Source organism: Nilaparvata lugens, chromosome 5 (genome assembly GCF_014356525.2).
Source record: "Nilaparvata lugens isolate BPH chromosome 5, ASM1435652v1, whole genome shotgun sequence".
NCBI classification, from domain to species: Eukaryota; Metazoa; Arthropoda; class Insecta; order Hemiptera; family Delphacidae; genus Nilaparvata; species Nilaparvata lugens.
The window spans coordinates 17,799,573-17,820,817 of NC_052508.1; the positions used below are offsets into that span (position 1 = coordinate 17,799,573).

The following is a 21,245-nucleotide window of genomic DNA, read 5'->3' on the forward strand; positions in this document are numbered from 1 at the left end:
GCACGTAGAACATCGACTTTGTAGAAATTAATGGATTATCACATTATTCAGAAAGTGGCACATCTACTTATGGGATAGTTTATAGCACGTTGAAACATTTTATTGAGTACTAGCACAGAGAAACAAATTTCTGCAACTATATTTTTTCTATGGCTTTACTTTTGAAACGATTACCTCATAATACAAAAGATTTGATAAGATGAGCAATGAGTACAAATCTTGTACTTTTGAATATAATATGATTGAAAAGACAATTAATGCAACACGAAAAAACAGAAAATATATTTTTTCCACGGCACCACAGAAATACTGGATCTAAACAATTTGCAATACAATGATTGACGTCTCAGGGCTCCCTGCCAGACTTATGGGGCACCATCGTATCCACCATTACAAATTCGGGTCTTATATCGGATGGTTTGGCCGGCACCGGTACAGGAAGAGGAGGAGGGGGAGTCTGAGGAGGAGCCACAGGGGGGAGAATCACTGGTGGTTTATACACTTGCGGTGGTTTTTGCATCTGCAGTATTTGAGTCTTGTTAGGATGTGTAGCGATCACTTGTGCCCCGGCATACATCGGCACATTGATGTACGTTGATAAGTACTCGTTGTAAATGTTGTTGTAATTGTTATCGTAGGGGTTCACACCGGTGATCAGTGGTTGAGGGGGAGGAGTTTGTGGGGGAAAGGTTGGTGGAGGAGTAGGTGGAGGCGTAGGAGGAAGTGTCGGTGGAGAAGTAGGAGGAGGAGGAGGAGGAGGAGAAGTTGTTGAAGTTGTTGTTGTAGTTGTTGTCAGGATTGCTGGTGTTGTTGTCAGCCATGAAATGGGCTGTGCTCCCTGGTAGTATGGGTAATAGATGAGTTGCTTTCCAGTTAGGCTGCAGTCATTGTCAGGCGATGATAGGCCAATAAGTGACACAATGTACAGCACCTGTCAATCAAAAGTGAATAATCACTGTTATTCTAAAATATATTTGTGAAACATGAGAGAACTTATAGATGGTCACAAAATTCTCCTAATTTGGTATTCACCGTTTTCAAGACTTGTCAATTTTCTTGTGAATAATACAATAGTTTTGAATCAATAAAGTATGGAAAGAAATGAATTAGAATTTTATATTGATAATTGAGTTTTTAGCTATTATACAGACTTGGACAATAAAATATGGATGATTTGAAATTCATCCATTCCTCTTATGAGTAGCAAATGTACCGGTAATCAATGTTAAAGTTTTTCAACTGTTTGTGTAGTTGAGAAGTTGTAAATACCTTTAATATTAGTTGTAAATCTGTGGTTTTTTGACAATTTCTTAGTCTTTTTCATTCAAAATGTTAAAATTCATACACTCTATTTATGAAAATGGTGAAGTTGAATGTACACATTGAAGGAAATGTTTCTTAAAAAGATGAGTGTGTAACTGCTTTTCCTGATTAACCATACTTCATTGTCCTATTCTGTATTAATTTGGGATTGATGAGCTAATAGTATAACAACAACTCAAATGAATCCCTCGTACTCTAGTAATCTTGTTTCTTTTTCTTTCAATATAAATGAGAATATGAATAAGAATCTTCCATCAATATTTATTTATTTTTGAATCACTTGAAAATGGCATTAGTAGCCGAAACATGTCGTGACGAAATAATTTAAAAGGGTACTCAGATTTATATTTCTATTCATTCTAGTAATCTTGTTCATTGAATACATCTATGACAATATACCTCGCAATATAGGGCACAAAAAAGTATGATGTCATTCAACTATCATTATAGTTGTGGTTAATTCATATAAGAAGGTCATGGGGAATAAAAAAATTGCACACATTGTGAGTTCAATTCTCATGATATTATGATAAGATTTATTATCACTTCAAATATGAATATTGTCAGAATGTGAGAAGAATAGAATATGTACTATTGTAGGTCCATTAGGCTTTGATACACAACATCTGTGCTCCTATAGATGGAACAATTGAAATTTATATTCCAAACTTACTTCACTGATTTTGCTCACTCGAAGAAACAATAAAGGAAGACTGAGTTCGTGAGTTATTTATTAATACTGATTAATGGATATAATGATTCCAAAGACTATTGATTATTGAGTTAAATAATTATATTCAACTCAATTTTTGTATTGAGAATCAGAATGATGAAATAAAAATTATGAATTGCTGAGACTACTTTCAGCTTACATATCGATCATCGCAATTTTGCAATAAATGAAATCACATACAATATATGCAGAATAGAATACAATTCCACTTGAATTATTAGAAAAATTGGATTTTCCAACGGTGGATAAAACAGAAAAATTAGTTGTCAATCATAATAAACCAATACATGCTTTCACAATATATCATATTATACCAATCTCTACTTTCAGTAGGCCTAAAGTATTTTCTATCACAGTTCTAGAATAATTTATTTTGTGAAATTCGAAACTCACCAGCAATAACATCCTCTCTTTGTCACATCACCGACACATTCGCTAAAACCGGAGTCTATTGTCTAGATTCATTTTATGAGTGGTGATTCGAAGTTTTCTACAGCCAGCGTTTTATCACCCCATTACGACAAAGTCCTTATCATTCAGCAATTAAGAGAGGAGATCATCGCTCTTCTGAAGCCTAAAGACAGATTATGACGAAAACGCAGTCGAACTCATCTCCAAAGCTCTATCGATTCCAGTTCGTTCTTTTTCCTTTTAGCGTGAGTTAATCTCATGTCTTGAATCATATAAAGTGATTAGAATAAATTATGAACATGCTATGAGGAAAACATTGCGGTTTTTCAACAAACATCCATAAAATGATGATAATTGAAAGTTCATTCAATGTCTACATTAATGATCTACCATGTAATATTGATAGCATCCATATTGATGGCTACCTTTTTGCTGACCACTTGGGTTTAAAAATTAATTGTCAGTCCAAAACTGAGCTGGAAAGAGAGACAAACTAAAGTGATTTAATTATAAATGACTGGTGTGCAGCAAACAATCAATCACTTAATAAGAGTAAAACCGCTGATATTAGTTTTAGATTCACTAGGGAGTTAAGGGAGCATTCCCTTAAATTCTTGGGTATCTATTTGGATGAGAACTTGTCTTGGGATGCGCATTTAGATTACTTATTTGGTAGATTAGCAGAAGCTTCCTACATGATTCGTAGACTTAGTGTGACAGTGCTTACATCCATCCTGCTCAATGTATATTTTGCTCATTTTCAAAGTCTCCTCACTTATGGTGTTATTTTTGGGGGGAATAGTGTGAAAGCGAAATCTATTTTTATTCTACAAAAGAAGGTTGCAAGGATAATCAGCAATGTTCCATTTAATACACATTGTAGACATCTCTTTATAAATTTTGTCACCACCCTCATTGTATGTTTTATATGATGTTTGTTATGTGCATAGTAATTTGGAAAAGTATAATATAAACAGTAATTTTTACAATTTCAACACAAGAAATAAACTCAAACCTAGAATTGAGCAGTACACTCACACAAAATCTCAAAAAAAATTTTCATTTCATGTCAGTGAAATTATATAACTCTACTCCATATAATTTCAAATTGCTGCCTCTGAATGAATTTAAGAGCGTGATAAAAGAAATATTGATAAAGAAATGTTTGTATTCTGTTGATGAATATTTCGAAATAGATTGGAATCAATGAATTTCAATGAAAACTTTTTCATAATTCAATGAGGTGCCTGCTTGAGGTTGTTATCACTATTGACAAATCTGATGTTCTTGAATGTTATCTTATATTTTAAGATTGTTTTGACTAGCTAGGCTATTAGGAATTTGACGGTCTTTATTTCTTTTGTATAATACTGGACTTTTGTATAACTGACTTTCTTTTAATTTATATGACGTTTGTTTTTAACATTATTGTAATGTTTTGCAACAATAAAGAATGATTTGATTTGATATATTTTTGTTGATACAATAATTTATGAATTTTAATCAATTTGAAATTGATGATAACTAATTGAAGAACTGTGCTGAAAAAAATGTCTTGAACAAATCAAGTGCTTATTTGAATAGATTTCTTCTTCAATTTTTGATGATTTATTTATGAATTTCTCTGCATTAACCAATTTAGTGATTCCTAGCTGTCACTGTGAAATAAATCATTATCATATAAAATTATTCATATCATACACTATTTAACGAGCAACTTCTGTTGATATGTTGAGATATTTTGATGTTCAGATGTTAAGATGTTTAATCTCAAAAACGGCTCTAAAGATTCTCACGAAATTCAGAACATTGTAGGTTTATACTATAAAGATTTGATTGCACTAGGGATGAGACCCCTGAGAAAACTCGCTGAAGGACATTAAAAGGATAATAATTATTCATCCTTGGAAAAACAGCTGATAATAATTATTTCGTCGTCTGTTGGTGATGGAAGTGAGTAAGCAAGTTCATGAGTGTGGGACTGTGTCAAAATTATGACTCAGCTGTTCAACTTTTGTAATCATTCAATCAGGTACTTAGTGTCGGTTTCAAAAAGCCTGATTCAAAAAAACTTCTCTGATTCGGTTCACGTGAAGTTGATCAGGATTAAAATTTAACCGGCTTTTGTGCAACTGGGCCTTTGTAAGGGAAATTTTTGCTTTCCTCTGGGAATTAATCTCAATTTACCGTGATTCGAATGTGATTTCTGTATGAATGTTATTATAATTTCTTCATTTGTAATACACTTTTTATGCTTTTGTATCCAGAGCGAAGCTCGGTCCCCGATATTAAATGATAATGTTCATAATCGTATACATTTTTTTCAACATTTTATATTTATTGATCAGATTGGTGCTCATTATGACTCAATTCTCTTACTCAAAAGGATACATGAAAAATGTGTATGTATTGTTGTTACTAACAATAAATTTAATCCTAGAGGAAGTAAACAAACATAATGGTTGACCCAAATCTTGATGCTGTTGTACTATATTTAGTTGAATCAGTCAGCATTTAGTCAATGCCTATCTTCTTTTATCATCTTCCCATGGAAAACCTACCACTTATAGAATAGAATGATCGACTATAATTCAATATTGGAATATATGATTATTCTTTATTCACTCGATCTTTCAAATCTGATAGCTACTTTTATTTTCGATTTCTTTGAATAAACTCATTGAATGAAAGATTATCAGTTATTCACTGATAATTTTTGAAAGTATTGAATAGGATCAACAGATGATGGCCTATATATGCATTCTTTCTCTGAATGGGTATATAAATGAAATAGTTCAAGTACGATTCTCGATTAGTCTTTGAGGAGGTCATCATGAATACCGTAAGTTACTTACTCTTATACTGGATACTAGAACTGGATAATCATTTTATAATCAATGATTATTTTGTACTTTTCACTGATTGATAATATTGAGTTGGACTACATCAATTCCATGATTCAACAGTTTTTCATATATCTCTAACTATCAACTAATTTTATTCAGTCAACATATTACATTAGATTCTTATGATTATTATAATCATCTTTCTGAGAATAAAGTATTGAAAAATAATATATAATGATAAAAATTGACCATACCTGGAAAATTTCCAGTATTGCTTTGAAAATAAGTGATCTTATTGCCTCTTCTCTTTCGAAATTACAATTCATTATTGTCTGGGAAAAGAGGTCTGATAGATTGACTGATAGCTTTTGAATCGATTGATGACAATTGAATTATTTGATACATTATTATTCTACAATATTGTCAAACGTAAGATAAGAGAGACGAGGCTACTCAATATTTATAGCTCATCATTAGTGTGAAGAGACAAGACTGCAGTACAATATCAGGCTGTAGACGAAAGAGAAAATGTTGGAATCTCCACTAATATAGTAACGGACAATCTATTTATTCTGTGGAGTATTACGTAACTTGATAATCTATTGTTCTGTTGTGAACGTTTCCTGTAACTGAACAAACGTCTATCATGTTTATCAACCAATATCATATGCTCAGATAAGAGCTTGGAGGCACCTGTAATGTTTTACTGGATATTATTTAAGTTATATTATAACCTTTTACTGTGGGTACTATATTATTGTAATAGAAAATACAAGGGAGTATGTGATTACTACAGGTACCATAGGCGAAAACTGTATATAGTTATGAGTTTATAAATGTTGGTTGTTGCAAACAAGCTAAGTCATCTATACTATCTGGCATTAATAGACTGTATATACTCGTATTGAACCATATAAACCCGTATTAATGATAGGGCTTTTCAAAATCATTGCTTATTGTTGAAAAATAATAAAGTTTAATCTTTCATACATTTGTTCAAGAAAAAAATTGAGAAATCACAGTTCCATTTCTGTCATATCAACATTTATTAGATTTGTACATAGGACTGCAGTTTCGTGTTGAAACCAACACATCTTTCAGCCGATCGTTTTCATGTACAAATCTATATGTGAATGTGACATCTCAAAAACTAGTGGAGTTATGAAAAAAGTTGAAAAATGAATAGGCTAATGTAGGAAGTTATGTGAGCTTTAATTTTTTTATATTACAGTAAAGTCCTTGGGATACATAGTTTTTGAGTTTTATGCGAGAAACCAAGCAATGGTACCTTTAAACCACCCCCTTAGCACAGTGGATAGGGGTGGGGACTTTTTATATGTTTACCTCCTTACTACCCTAAACAGAACTGTGGGGTCGAAAATTGTCTTCCAAACTTTTCCCTCTATAACCTTTCCTTGACTGGACTATGAAGAAATTATTCATTATTTTCCTACATTTGAAGTGTGAGTGTGAAAAAAATGCTCATCATGCTCTTCGTATTTAGTAGGTTAGGTCCGATAAAATGCTCATTAGTCTCATGACTAGATAGCAATAGTAAATTTGAAAAAAAACAATTAAGCTCTTCTGAATGTGAATGATGCCTGCGGAATTGTTTGAATTTAATTATAATATTAATCATTTTTAAATACTTGAAATGATGTGGTTCACTCCCAAATTATTAATTGCCAGATATTGCATTATATTCTAATAAGGATAAACAATGAATGAATGATACTGTTGCCAATGAAGATTGTGTTAGTGGAATGTAGCTTCTCATAATATTCACTTTCTTTGTAAGGGCTACTCGTAATTTACATATTCTTATCATATTTGCAGGTCGTCAAATTCTGTCTACTGTTGACTGCTCTGACCGAGGTCAGGTGTCAGCTGTCAGCTCCAGCCAATGTATACGGGCCACCATCAGCAGGGCCAGCTGCCTCATTCGCCCCTCCACCGTCCTTTGGCGGTGCTCCAAGTTTTGCACCAGCAGCATCTGGGTCGTTCGCAGGTGCTCCAGTCGGAGTTGACTCCAATGCTGGAGCTGGAGCCGGAGGTGGCTCTGCTGGATTTGGGTCATCAGGTCCAGTTGGGGGTGGATCAGGTGGATTTGGGTCATCGGGTTCAGTTGGGGGAGGATCAGGTGGATTTGGGTCATCAGGTCCAGTTGGGGGTGGATCGGGTGGATTTGGGTCATCAGGTCCAGTTGGGGGTGGATCGGGTGGATTTGGGTCATCAGGTCCAGTTGGGGGTGGATCGGGTGGATTTGGGTCATCAGGTCCAGTTGGGGGTGGATCAGGTGGATTTGGGTCATCAGGTCCAGTTGGGGTTGGATCGAGTGGATTTGGGTCGTCAGGTTCAGCTGGGGGTGGATCGAGTGGATTTGGGTCATCAGGTTCAGCTGGGAGTGGATCGGGTGGTTTTGCTGCATCAAGTCCTGGATTTGGTGTAGCTTTTGCTCCAGGAGTTGTTGGCGTATCATCTTTTGCTCCAGCAGCAGCTGGTGGGTTCGCTCCAGCTCCTGGTCCAGGATTTGCTGCCGCTCCAGCAGGTGCTTTTGCTCCAGCAGGTGGATTTGCTCCACCACCAGGCCCAGGATTTGCTCCACCAGTTGGTCCCGCATTCGCCCCAGCTGGCCCCTTTGCTGTTGCATCCCCTGTATCAGCTGCCCCTGTTTTTGGACCCCCTGCTGGTCCTGCTTTTGGACCTCCAGTTCCTCCCTCACCAACCTATGGACCTCCTCAGTCTCTGGCACGGTTTTTCAGAAAATAGAGAGCCCAGTGCAGCATTCATATGGGTGTCGATTGAAGAGAGAGTCTCAATCCAGGATTTTCATCAGGTGAATAAAGTCATTATAGCATGTATCAGCAATGTTTTAATATCTCCATAGTTCTCATCAGGTCATGCTTCCGTTTTTAATCACAGGAAAAGGCAGCTGAAACATCTATCATTAATTTTGATCAACTGTTGCGAAAAATAATAAATAATTGTAGAGAAATTTATCAATGATGAGTACCAGGGGCATCAATCAGAAACTCATTCTCAATAGGTGATATTCCAATACAAGAGGAAGCTAATGAATGATAGATTGTACAAAGAAGAAACTAATGGTACAGGAGAGATTGGAATCTATCACAACATATCTCTACTTACAGTATTAGAAACTGTGGTACAATGGTCTTTCCTCAAAATGTTACACTAAATATAGACAGAACAATTGGAAGTGGTAGTCATTATATTATTTATGCAGTGTTGTAGAATCTCTTATTGTTGAACTTTAATCTCCAAGGATTCCATTCCATATTTGCAGATCATATCATATAAAATAATACTGAAACTCATTGCAATATAAGAATATTGATTATTTGTCGTCATATTTCAAGGAAACTTCCTCTAGCCTATTGGTAAAAAAAGAGCATGACAACCATAATTATTATTCAAGTACTAATAGTTGAGATGAATAAAGTTTCTGTAATTAATGTGTACTCACTATTGTTTTCCAGGATCGATGTCAATCTTTTGTGACATCCTTGTGGAAGGAAGGAATGGCTCTTGTTCGAGGAGAAGAATTTTAATGGGATAGAGACTTATTTTTGTAATAATATACTTAATACTAAATGAATTGATATGCTATTTGTAGATATAAATTTGTAGAATTTCACTTTTTGATACTGACAGTGGATTTTGTAACAATAAACTTGATTAATATTGAAATGTGTACTCCCAAATTCATTCTTACCATGTTTCTCATTACCATACTACTATACATATTAACATTACTATACTGAAACTCCTAGGCCTATCTTTATACTGATTTTTTGTTTGTGACATCAAGAAAAAACTTCTCAATAAAAGGCAGTATCAAATTTTAATTGGAAATTAAAATTGATAACTAAATGAAGGGAAACTTTAATTATGATTTAAAAATTGAACTGTCTGCTGGAGGAATAACTAGAGTTATAGAGAGAATATAGCATGAGAAGGTATCCCATGGTATAGGTCATTCATGTCTGAAATTCCAAGCAAGTTTTCTGTTAACTCAATCCGATTACTGTCGACTACTGTCCATTATTAATGTTTCGGGCGGGTGAATGTGTAAGAACGGTTCAGTATGAGAAACTACCAGCGTCACATAACTACCAGGACTATCAGCGTGAGTAAACATTGAAAATTGGAACATCAACACCCTATACCAAGGGAGATCTTCTTATGCTATCTTTTTCCATGCTTGAGATGAGTTCATGTGAGAACAGAAAAAAGGATAAATATTAATCATTATCCAGTTTCAAGTTTTAACCCTTTCTATCCCACTGTTGTTCCTGAACAACATGACTTTCTATGATGTCTATTGGATCAGTGATTTAATGAATCTGCCATCTACTGGCCTTGTTTGAAAGCTACATTAGTCTAGTTTAGTATTATACCACTAGAGAGCACTCAAATGCAGTCTAATTTCTGAAAAAGCAGCTGTCATATCCATTGTACCAACACTTCAATGTGACAATTTTCTTCGGTTTTTATAATTTTTTATAAAATTCTAAAGAACTGAAAATTAGAATAGAAAATATCCATATAATTGTTTATTATTTCATGATGTCATATCCAATTGTACCAACACTTCAATGTGACAATTTTCTTCGGTTTTTATAATTTTTTATAAAATTCTAAAGAACTGAAAATTAGAATAGAAAATATCCATATAATTGTTTATTATTTCATGATGAAATATCAGTCATAGGAATAGAAACTTGAACAAAAATATCATTTATATTCAAAATTTTATGTCTGTTGTTTTAGAACAACATTGGGCCGTTAGAGGAGTCACATGTGAGGAGACTTTGAGGTTATGTTATTGTGTTTCTCTCAGTTTTATTGTTTTACAGTTTTATTGTTTTACAGTTTTATTGTGGAGTTATTGTTTATTGAATTATTGTGGATGATTGTTTTACTTTCCTTGCCCTATTACCATAGGTAAGGAAAGTATTGCTTTCCAAAAAAAATTAAGGTACCCCAATTTCATGTTTTCTATACGTTTCAAGGTCCCCTGAGTCCAAAAAATGATTTTGGTGTTGGTCTGTGTGTGTGTATGTGTGTGTGTGTGTGTGTGTGTGTGTGTGTGTATGTGTGTATGTCTGTGAACACGATAACTCCATTCCTAATTAACCGATTGTCTTGAAATTTCAAACTTAAGGTCCTTATACCATGAGGATCCGACAATAAGAAATTCAATGAAATCCAATTCAAGATGGCGGAAAAAATGGCGGATAATGACTAAAAATCCATGTTTTTCACGGTTTTCTCGAAAACGGCTCTAACGATTTTCTTCAATTTATACCATGGATAGCTATTATAAGTCCTATCAACTGGCCTAAGTCTCATTTCTGGGAAAATTTCAGGAGCTCCGTAATATTCTTGAGAAAAATGGCGGATAATGACTAAAAATCCATGTTTTTCACGGTTTTCTCGAAAACGGCTCTAACGATTTCCTTCAAATTCATACCATGGATAGCTATTTATAAGTCCTATCAACTGGCCTAAGTCTTATTTCTGAGAAAATTTCAGGAGCTTTGTAATATTCTTGAGAAAAATGGCGGATAATAACAAAAAATCCATGTTTTTCACGGTTTTCTCGAAAACGGCTCGAACGATTTCTTTCAAATTCATACCATGAATAGCTATTTATAAGCCCTATCAACTGGCATAAGTCTCATTTCTGGGAAAATTTCAGGAGCTCCGTAATATTCTTGAGAAAAATGGCGGATAATGACTAAAAATCCATGTTTTTCACCGTTTTCTCGAAAACAGCTCTAACGATTTTCTTCAAATTCATACCATGGATAGCTATTCATGAGCCCTATCAAATAACATGAGTTTTTTCCTGGGAAAATTGCAGGAGCTCCGTAATATTCTTTAGAAAAAAAACTAAAAAACCATGTTTTTCACGATTTTCTCAAAAATAACTTGACCGATTTTTTTCAAATTCATACCCTGTATAGTTATTTATCAGCTCTAGCAACTGGCAGAGTCTCCTTTCTGGGAAACCAATGGGGGTCCACCCCATCCTTGGGAAATGGACTTAGTAATCTCCTTCTCGTGCATGAGGTAGGTATGTAGCGCAGTTCATAAAAAGAACACATAGTCGAGATATTTCATCTGTAGAACAGCTGTTTTGACGACTTTAAAAAATGACGACTGAAAGAATCATCGAATTCCACAATTCACACAAAGAAAAAGTACTTTGAAAACAATTATATATATACACATATACAGAAGTCTGATCGTAGTTTCAAATATGAGCAAGGAAAGTTGTGTGAGTGTACCACACCAGATTTTTTCGTTATAATGTACAAAATCTTGGATAATGAAGATTTAGACAAACTCATGAATCTTCCTGAAGATGAGTTGAATAGTTTTTTAGAAATCAAGATACCGGACAGTAATATTATTGCTGATCCTCTACAAGATAATGTACAGGTAGGCTAGTTACACACACATCGATTTTTGGTCGTACGATATTTTGTCGTCACTATGAATTCTATGAGATTAAACGGAACTTGGCAAACATCATATGTTTGAAATCATCTGTTCAATCTAATAGAATTTATAAGGACGGTAAAATATCGTACGACCAAAAATCGATGTGTATGTAACTAGCCGTAAGATTCTCTCCAATTTATTTTCAAAAGTCTGTTTTACCTGTGCAATCTAAATCATTACCTGAGTCAGCAGTCCTGTATTACAGGACTCATTGGTATGAAAGCAAATAGCCTAAAGCTACGTTTACACTTTATGTAGTTGTACACTATAGTACATTATACATTACATTATAGTAGTGTACACTATATGTAGCTGGGGAGCTATATGAAATTGAGCTACATATAGCTCTGCTATAAGGAGATCTATGCAAATTTCATGTAGTAGAGCTACATATAGTTTGGAATAAACCACTATTCAATGCTTAGTTATCCCAACCAGATGCCAAAGAAGAATGTAGTTCTTGCAGCAGCCACTGCTTTCGGCGAAGCTACTGTGATGCTTCTGCACAGAGAAGAGAGAGAAGATATTGGATAATTTTGTAAATTTTGGATAGCTCATTTTCTGCTATATAGCTGAGAAAATAGGCTCAACTGCTATATAGCATATCTCCAAAGTCACTCTTTGAACTTGTAGCAGAGCTTTATAGCTGAGCTACATGTAGCTCTGCTACATAGTGTAACCTAGCTTCATAATTCCCTTTTTCTCCAGACACTGGAAGAAATATTGGGCACGAACATGGGTATTTTGCAAAACTAGGACGTTGCAAGCTGTGTAAGACTGGGTACACCAAGGTGTATTGCACAAAATGTGGAGTACGTCTTTGCTCAGTCCCAAACAGAATGTGTTCCAATGATTACCATAGATAAAATAAAAAAATCCAATAGGCTACAAGGAACAACTTGTTCTACAAAAATAGTAAATATGATAAAGTAGTAGATGTAGTAAAGTAGTAAATTTATAATATGATAAACCTCAATTTCCAGTTTTTAGTTTGTTTCATATTATGTGAGTATGTATCAGTTAGATATGAACATAATAAATAAGTTAGTAACCAAAATATAGTTTTAAAAAAGTAGGAAATTTATGATATTTAGAACCTTTTTTCAGTTTCAATTTCACGTTTCTATATTATGTAAATATGTATCAGTTATGAATATAATAAATAAGCTAGTCACCAAAATCTGGTTCTGTGTATCACATTTTTGAGAATCCATTTTACTACTCTTGAGAATTTTATTATATGACTTTCATTGTTATAATGTTGAAATCAAGAAAAAACTTCTCAATAAGAGGCAGTTAATTGGAAATAAAAATTGATAACTAAATGAAGGGAAACTTTATTAAGATTTAAAAATTGAACTGTCTGCTGGAGAAATAACTACATTTTCTTGAGTTATAGAGAGAATATAGCATGAGAACATATCCCATGTTTGAAATTTCAAGCAATTTTTTTGTTAAGTCAATCCGATTACTGTCAACTACTGTCCATTATTTATGTTTAGAGCGGGTGAATGTGTAAGAACGGCTCAGTATGGGAAACTACCAGCGTCACATAACTACCAGGACTATCAGCGTGAGTAAACATTGAAAATTGGAACATCAACACCCTATACCAAGGGATATCTTCTTATGCTATCTTTTTCCATGCTGGAGATGGGTTCATGTGAGAACAGAAAAAAGGATGAAATAATCATTATTCAGTTTCAAGTTTTAAGACTTGAATAGGTCAGTTTCAAGTTTTTGAATAGGCTATTTTTGATTGAATATGATTTCCTTTATAATAAGCTACTCTAAAAGTGTATCCCAAAATATTTACTCATTACAATACTCATACAATCATCAATATACAATCATAGAGAAATGATTAAAAATGAAATCACATTCATGCTTCATAATATAGACATATAATTCAAGCTTCAATATGAAGATAGCCAGTCTTCCAGCATTTACATCACTTGTCATTGATTTCAGTTACTAATCATGTTGAAGGAATAGAGTATTGTACCATAGAGAGAAGAAGTAATAATTGATCTCTGATTGTACGCATTTTGCCTTCCGTACTAACAAATAGTTAGGATTCGAATGATACATAATTATATATATCATCTTGAGAGTTGCTATAAAAAGTCAGACCCAAAAGGCCAATAATTACTCATGCCCTAGTTGGGCATTAGTTGAACGAATAATTGCGTATGAAAAATTAATACCCTGTTGAACTCGGTTTGGAATTTATAACTGTCTGTTGCAAAAGCTGGCCTTGACCGTCCACCTTTATGATGGGACAAGTGAAAACCAAGAGAACGGCACTTATCCAATCTGTGCCACTACGAGACGGTTCTGACTGCGAGGATGAAGTTATCATTCCCTGAAGTTAACATTCCGTAATTTTAGTTTCTACAGTCGAATAGTCGAATACAGACTCTCAGGCTCGATTCAATCACCAGTTTAGAAGCGCTGGAAAGCGCCGCTAACTTTGCTATCACTGGCGAACATCTGAATCTCTCTCTACAAAAAATTTCAAACCCTCGCTGAGCATGTGTGTATGTTTCTGTAAGAATATAAACTTTTCTTATCGATTAGTTGTCGAAAAGATTAATATCAAACATGTAAGTTGGGGTTTGAAAATTTTCTGTCAATTTTGAATTCCATTAATATAATTTCCCACGTGTAAAAGTAAATATATTGATACTAGCCTTCAGGCTCTCTTCGCTCGCCATATCCGTCTAGCAAGGGGGCTTCGCCTCCTGGACCCCCGACTGGGTCGTCCAAAAATGAGATCAGCGGGCTCGCTTCGCTCGCCTGCATTTTTCATTTGAGCATGTTTCATTCCATCAGAAAGTCAAAGTACGTCCTAGCTCGATTCAATCACCCAAACGCAAAAAACCGCTAATTTTGGGCCTTATCTTTGGCGTTATTTCAAATTCCTTCTAAAACAACATTATAACCCCTCCCCCAACGCTGAGCTTCTGTAGTAAATTTGAGCAAAAAGCGCTGGAAAACGCAGATTTTGAGCGTATTTTTGGCGTTATTTCAAATTCCTTTCAACACAACATTATTACACCCCAGCTGAGCTTCTGTAGTAAATTTGAACATTTTCTGTTTATTTGTTCTCGATAAAGCTGAGAAAAAGCAAAAAAACACTGGAAAAACGCTTATTTTGGGCGTATCTTTGACTTTATTGGAAATTCCTTCTAACACAACATTATTAGACCCTAGCTGAACTTTTGAACTAAATTTGAACATTTTCTGTTCATTTGTTCTCGATAAAGCTGAGAAAACGCTAAGAAAACGCTGGAAAAATGCAGATTTCGGGCGTATCTTTGGAAATTTTTCCAAATCCGTTCTTAGTGCGCCTCTAAAGGGCCAACTGAACATACCTACCAAATTTGAACGTTTTTGGTCCGGTAGATTTTTAGTTCTGCGAGTGAGTGAGTGAGTGAGTGAGTCAGTCAATCAGTGAATGAGTGCCATTTCGCTTTTATATATATAGATGGTAATATTGTTGTATTCCACTCTAGTTCTTCAGAACAAATAATATACAGAGCTTACGAAACTTTCATACTCACCTTTCCAAGCTCCAATTTACTTGAATAATATTGTATAATGCATTGAAAAACTGTAGCAAATGAACTCTCTAAATCAACTCCGCCATTACTCAAACAAAACCTATCTATGTATCGAGTTTGGACTTTCAAGTTCAGTCGTACCTGAAAACACTTTGGCGGAATTATAAAGACCTCTCTGCACAACTTCTCTGGACTCCACCTGAACCTCTGTAACAGATCTGAACATCTTCAGTTCTTTTGTCCTCGAAACATCTGCAAAAAGCAATAAAAAAAATTAAAGCTGGGAGAACTCTGATTATCTTCTGCTTTTCCAATTTTTCCATGCGCCCACAACATTTTTGTATACCTTAGTTCAACCACTGTACCATAAAAAATATTCCATACTTTGTGATACTCACTAATCAACTCTCATACAATTGTGAAATTGCAGAAGAACGCCTATTTCAGGCGTAGCTTCGGCCTAAAGCTACTTTTGAAATTTTACTTCCGTTTCTACATTTTGAAGCCCTTCTAACTCATTTCTAGAACCTAGCTGAAAATCTGTACCAAAATTATTTTCTCATTTTCTGTTCATTTGCTCATCATTAAGCTGAGAAAACGCAGTAAATCACTGGTGAACGGTGATTTCAAGCATATCTTTGGCGTAACTCTCAAGCCCTTCTACAACACCTTTTGCAACATCAAAGACCTTAAAGAGATACCTTTAAGGTCTTTGTGCAACATTGTACACCTTATCTGCACCTATCCACCAATTGGTCTTATAATGGTTGTCTTCAGGGATACACTGCTCCACTGACTCGGGTGACCCGAGCTAGACGACCCGCGTTCCATGGGAACTTTTGACAATTCATAACCCGGTCGCCATCTTTGATTTTTCTCGACCGGGTCAGCAAATCGTGACCCGACCAAATAGTACGGGCTACGAAGTTCTAGCCCGGGACACCCGGAATCGGAGCGCTCCTATTGGTTGATAGTTTTAGCGTCATCTGCTGTAAACTGGTCTGCAGTCTGCAAGTGCAAACAAGTAACAAGAAAACAAGAGGTAAATACAAATATTACAATAATGCAAATATATATATATAATGGTGGAACAATATAAAATCTTAAAGTACCCTTTATTTTTCAAAAACTTTGAAATAGTTCAACAACTAGTTTCGACCCTAACTTAGGTCATTGTCAAGTTGAAATGTAGAAAATGAATAGGAAAGTAAATACTATATAATTAATATCGATCTCTTTTCTGTATAGGGCTACTTGTAATATAAATAGAAAGAAAAATAAAAATCTCAGTACCCTTTTAGAAATATTTTATCACAACATGTTTTGAACATTTATGCCATTTTCAAGTGATATGAAGTAAATAAATAAATACTGCTCAAATAAAGATCCTCATTTTGATCTCATGTTAGTGTATCCATATGTTTTTATGAACTAGGACTGTACATTTTTTGGTTTAAATTTGCATGATTCTATCAAAATATTTATAAAGCAGCAAAATTGAACAGAGATAAAAATAATAAACTTAATCCAATTAGACACCAATAACCCCATTTTTGATAGAATCATGCGAATTTAAACCAAAAAATGTACAGTCCTAGTTCATAAAAACATATGAATACAATAACATATGATCAAAATGAGGATCTTTATTTGAGCAGTATCTATTTATTTACTTCATATCACTTGAAAATGGCATAAATGTTCGAAACATTTGGGATAGAATATTTCTAAAAGGGTACTGAGATTTTTATTTTTCTTCATATTTAAATTAATATCTATATTATATTATATAATGTCATATTCAACTTGAGAATGACCTATATTAGGGTCAAAACTAGTTGTTGAACTATTTTAAAGTTTTTAAAAAATGAATGGTGCTTCAAGATTTTATATTTTTTATCAATCTTTTTAAAAAGTAGCCCATTTGAGTGAAGTGTTTTTATATATTGGTGAGAATATTATTTTCATTATTGCATTATCATGACGTGATCTATCCAAAACTGTTAGGTTTTTTGGCGTTGATCAAGAAATCGTGGATATTAAATATCTATATTCTGTTAATATTATTCTGTGTGGTCATGAAAATTGTTGATCTATTCACACATGTCGTATTCGAATAGCATTTATATATTTACTTTCGATTTAGGCTACTTCTGTTTCTTCTTAGATTTCTATTCAAATATTCAAAAATACGCGCGGAACTGCATCGACCAATGTAGTGGAATGGGATCACTAGTCTACCCCGGGTCAGCCGCCAACTTGTCTGGCTCCGGGTCACCCGAGTAAGTGACTCAGAAGTGTCCCTGAAGACTACTTATTTTCTGTCAATTAGTTCTTGAAAAAGCTAAGAAAACGCTGATGAACGCTAGGAATCAGCCGATTTTGAGCAGATCTTTTGCGTTATTTCGAAACCATCTCACAATGATTGTTATATGCCAGCTGAGCAAGTGTACCGATTTTGAACATTCTTTGTCAATAATTAGTTCTTGAAAAAAACTGAAAAAATCTGGTGTGGTACACTCACACTACTTTCCTTGCTCATTGATCTATAAGCCTCATTCTTAAACGAGGATAACCTAGGGGAATAACATTATGCCGATTGGCGGCTTAATAATTTTATTAAAACTACGATTATACTATTGTTATTGTTTTCAGAGTACATTTTCCTTTGTTTGAATTATGAAATTTAAGGATTTTTTGAAAGTTGTCAAAACAGCTGTTCTACAAATAAAATATCGACGTGTGTTCTTTTGAATAAACTGCTCTACCCACCTACCTCAAGCACGAGAAGGAGGTTACAAAGTAAATTTCTCAAGAATGGGGTGGACCCCCTGTTAGTTTCTCAGGAAGGAAACTCATGCTAGTTTATAGAGCTGATATATAACTATACAGGGTATGAATTTGAAAAAAATCGGTCAAGTCATTTTTGAGAAAATCGTGAAAAACATGTTTTTATTTTGCGATTATCCGCCATTTTTCTCAAGAATATTACGGAGCTCCTGCAATTTTCCAATAAATGAGACTCATGTCAGTTGATAGGGCTTATAAATAGCTATCCATGGTAAAAATTTGAAGAAAATCGTTAGAGCCGTTTTCGAGAAAACCGTGAATAACATGGTTTTTTAGTGATTATCCGCCATTTTTCACAAAAATATTACGGAGCTCCTGCAATTTTCCCAGAAATGAGACTCATGTCAGTTGATAGGGCTTATAAATAGCTATCTAGGGTATAAATTTGAAGAAAATCGTTAGAGCCGTTTTCGAGAAAACCGTGAATAACATGGTTTTTTAGTGATTATCCATCATTTTTCACAAAAATATTACGGAGCTCCTGCAATTTTCCCAGAAATGAGACTCATGTCAGTTGATAGGGCTTATAAATAGCTATCCATGGTATAAATTTGAAGAAAATCGTTAGAGCCGTTTTCGAGAAAACCGTGAAAAACATGGTTTTTTAGTAATTATCCGCCATTTTTTCCGCCATCTTGAATTGAATTTTATTGAATTTCTTATTGTCGGGTCCTCATGGTATAAGGACGTTAAGTTTAAAATTTCAAGTCAATCGGTTGATTAGGAATGGAGTTATCGTGTTCACAGACATACACACATACACACATACACACATACACACATACACACACACACACACACAGACCAACACCCAAAAATCATGTTTTTGGACTCAGGGGACCTTGAAACGTATAGAAAACTTGAAATTGGGGTACCTTAATTTTTTTTGGAAAGCAATACTTTCCTTACCTATGGTAGTAGGGCAAGGAAAGTAAAAACGAAGAAAAATCTGGTGTGGCGCACTCACACAACTTTCCTTGCCGTTATGAAAATTGATCACCTGACGCTAGTGTTCCCGCGCATCTCAAGTCTACTTATAAACAAATATCTGAGCCAGTTGGTGACAGGACAATAACGCTGGACACATACGAGGTCTGCTCTTCATAGTGAATCATTTAATAGAATCAACAGTTGTCAACAGTTTGCAATTGGATAATCACATTTTCTCGAATTTTGAGCTTATTTTCAATTTTAGGTGGAAATGTTACCCAACATTAATTGTAGAGATTTTCATTTTCAATCTTTTCCACTAGAATTTTTTTGTTTAAATTGTATCTGAAGCCTGGTAATTGGGAATCTAAAATCAAACTTTGCATAGATGGGGCTGAGCTCCTGACATTTTTACAGATACGGGACTTGTGGCAGTTGATAGAGCTTATCACTAACTATTCTAGGTATAAATTTAATCAGAATCGTTGGAGCCATTTTCGAGAAAATCGCGAAAAATCCTGTTTTTGACAACATTTTTCGCCATTTTAGCCGCCATCTTGAATCGCATTAGATCGAAATTGTTCGTGTCGGATCCTTATATTGTAAGGACTCAGGGGACCTTGAAACGTATAGAAATTTGGAAATTGGGGTACCTTAATTTTTTTCGGAAAGCAATATAGTACCCAATAGGTAAGGAAAGTAAAAAAGCTAAAAACGCCGATTTTGGGTATATCTTTAGATTTTTTTATTCCGTTCTTAGTGCGCCTCTCGAAGACCAACTGAACATACATGTTAAATTTGAACGTATTTGGTCCAGTGGACTGTTTATTCTGGATTCTGCTAATTGTGAGTCAGTGAGTGAGTGAATGAATCAGTGCAATTTCGCTATTATATATATTGATATAAAATATATCCTATATATGGAACACTTGATTACTCATAACAGTAATTTCAAAAATCTGCCTTCGATTGTGAGAATTACCTGCTAATAAAAGATTTAGGATGCTTTACTAAAGAATAATGTAGGTACTTTCAATTGTTAAGCAATTGTTATTAGATAACGAATGGTCAAGTGGCCTGGTGTATCGCCATACATCATTATATTTATGTTCTAGTCGTGAATTCGATTCCTCCTATCAGATACAGATTCTCCAACAATTTATTCCAACATGAGTTTCAATGAATTGGACAGTTGGAACTTCAACATATTATTAGTGTGAAAATTCAAGAGAATATCACTGGATTATCAATCAACTATTTATTAATTCGATCTATTTGGAAATACAAAACATTTCATAGTAGAAGATTATTTTCCTGCACCTTTCTCCAGAATCCATCATGCTCACTGAACAGTATTGGCAGTTGAATCCACTCCAAAAACATTCAATATTGATTCTCGCTTCATGATAGAATTGATTCACTTATAAATAGAATCCATCAATATTATCCTCTGTACTTGATCTGGCAAATGTCTGAAGAACTTGAACCTGTAATACTCCTCCGTAGTTGAATGAGAATGACTATGAAAATCTTATTTCTATATTTAACAGCGAATAAATGTAAACAAGCAGATACATTGATGAGACGTTGAATGAGAAAGCGCTAGCAATTTGCAAGACGATAAGAGATTTACACGAAATAAATATTAGATAATACTATCTTGAGAAGATTACTATTCAAAACAAAAAATTCTCGTCTTTTGCTAAAAATCATTCTTCAATTAAAATCCAATCAGAGAAGTTGACGTTGATACATTATAATATATTATTAATCAATTTATCAAGGCAGTGGATTGGAAAATTCTTGGAACTGACAGCTTAGAGAGGAGATGATGCTCATACTCCTTCTTTATATCACCAAGACAAATAATTATATTGATTTGATTGGAGTGTGTTGAACTTAATATTATCGTATTTCATGAAAATTGATATAACATCGTTCTACGAATAGTCTGTCGTTGTCAGAAGTTTGATATTCTACTAATCAGCAAAAATCTATTTGCAGTTATTCCTGAATAAATAATAAGGAATCACAAGCTGAGAGTTGTTTTAT

At 34.3% G+C, this 21,245-nt stretch overlaps 2 protein-coding genes across 3 annotated transcripts; one reads left to right on the top strand and one right to left on the bottom strand.

Moving 5' to 3' along the window:
• Positions 1 to 211: 211 nt before the first annotated feature.
• LOC111053203 (spore coat protein SP85-like) lies at positions 212 to 2,604 on the bottom strand. Its single transcript, XM_022340056.2, has 2 exons — positions 2,450 to 2,604; positions 212 to 931 (listed from the first exon to the last, which is right to left on the bottom strand). Exons 1-2 carry the CDS (start codon positions 2,459 to 2,461, stop codon positions 347 to 349), a joined length of 597 nt encoding a protein of 198 aa, XP_022195748.2. The 5' UTR covers positions 2,462 to 2,604; the 3' UTR covers positions 212 to 346.
• Positions 2,605 to 5,171: 2,567 nt separating this feature from the next.
• On the top strand, positions 5,172 to 9,021 carry LOC111053204 (glycine-rich cell wall structural protein 1-like). Of its 2 annotated transcripts, XM_039427794.1 has the most exons (4): positions 5,175 to 5,309; positions 7,150 to 7,813; positions 7,862 to 8,149; positions 8,814 to 9,021. In XM_039427794.1, exons 1-3 carry the CDS (start codon positions 5,301 to 5,303, stop codon positions 8,080 to 8,082), a joined length of 894 nt encoding a protein of 297 aa, XP_039283728.1. In that variant the 5' UTR covers positions 5,175 to 5,300; the 3' UTR covers positions 8,083 to 8,149; positions 8,814 to 9,021. The 2 variants fall into 2 exon arrangements, with proteins under 2 accessions (XP_039283727.1, XP_039283728.1); XM_039427793.1 differs by having other exon boundaries at positions 5,172 to 5,309; positions 7,150 to 8,149.
• The last annotated feature ends 12,224 nt before the right edge of the window (positions 9,022 to 21,245 follow it).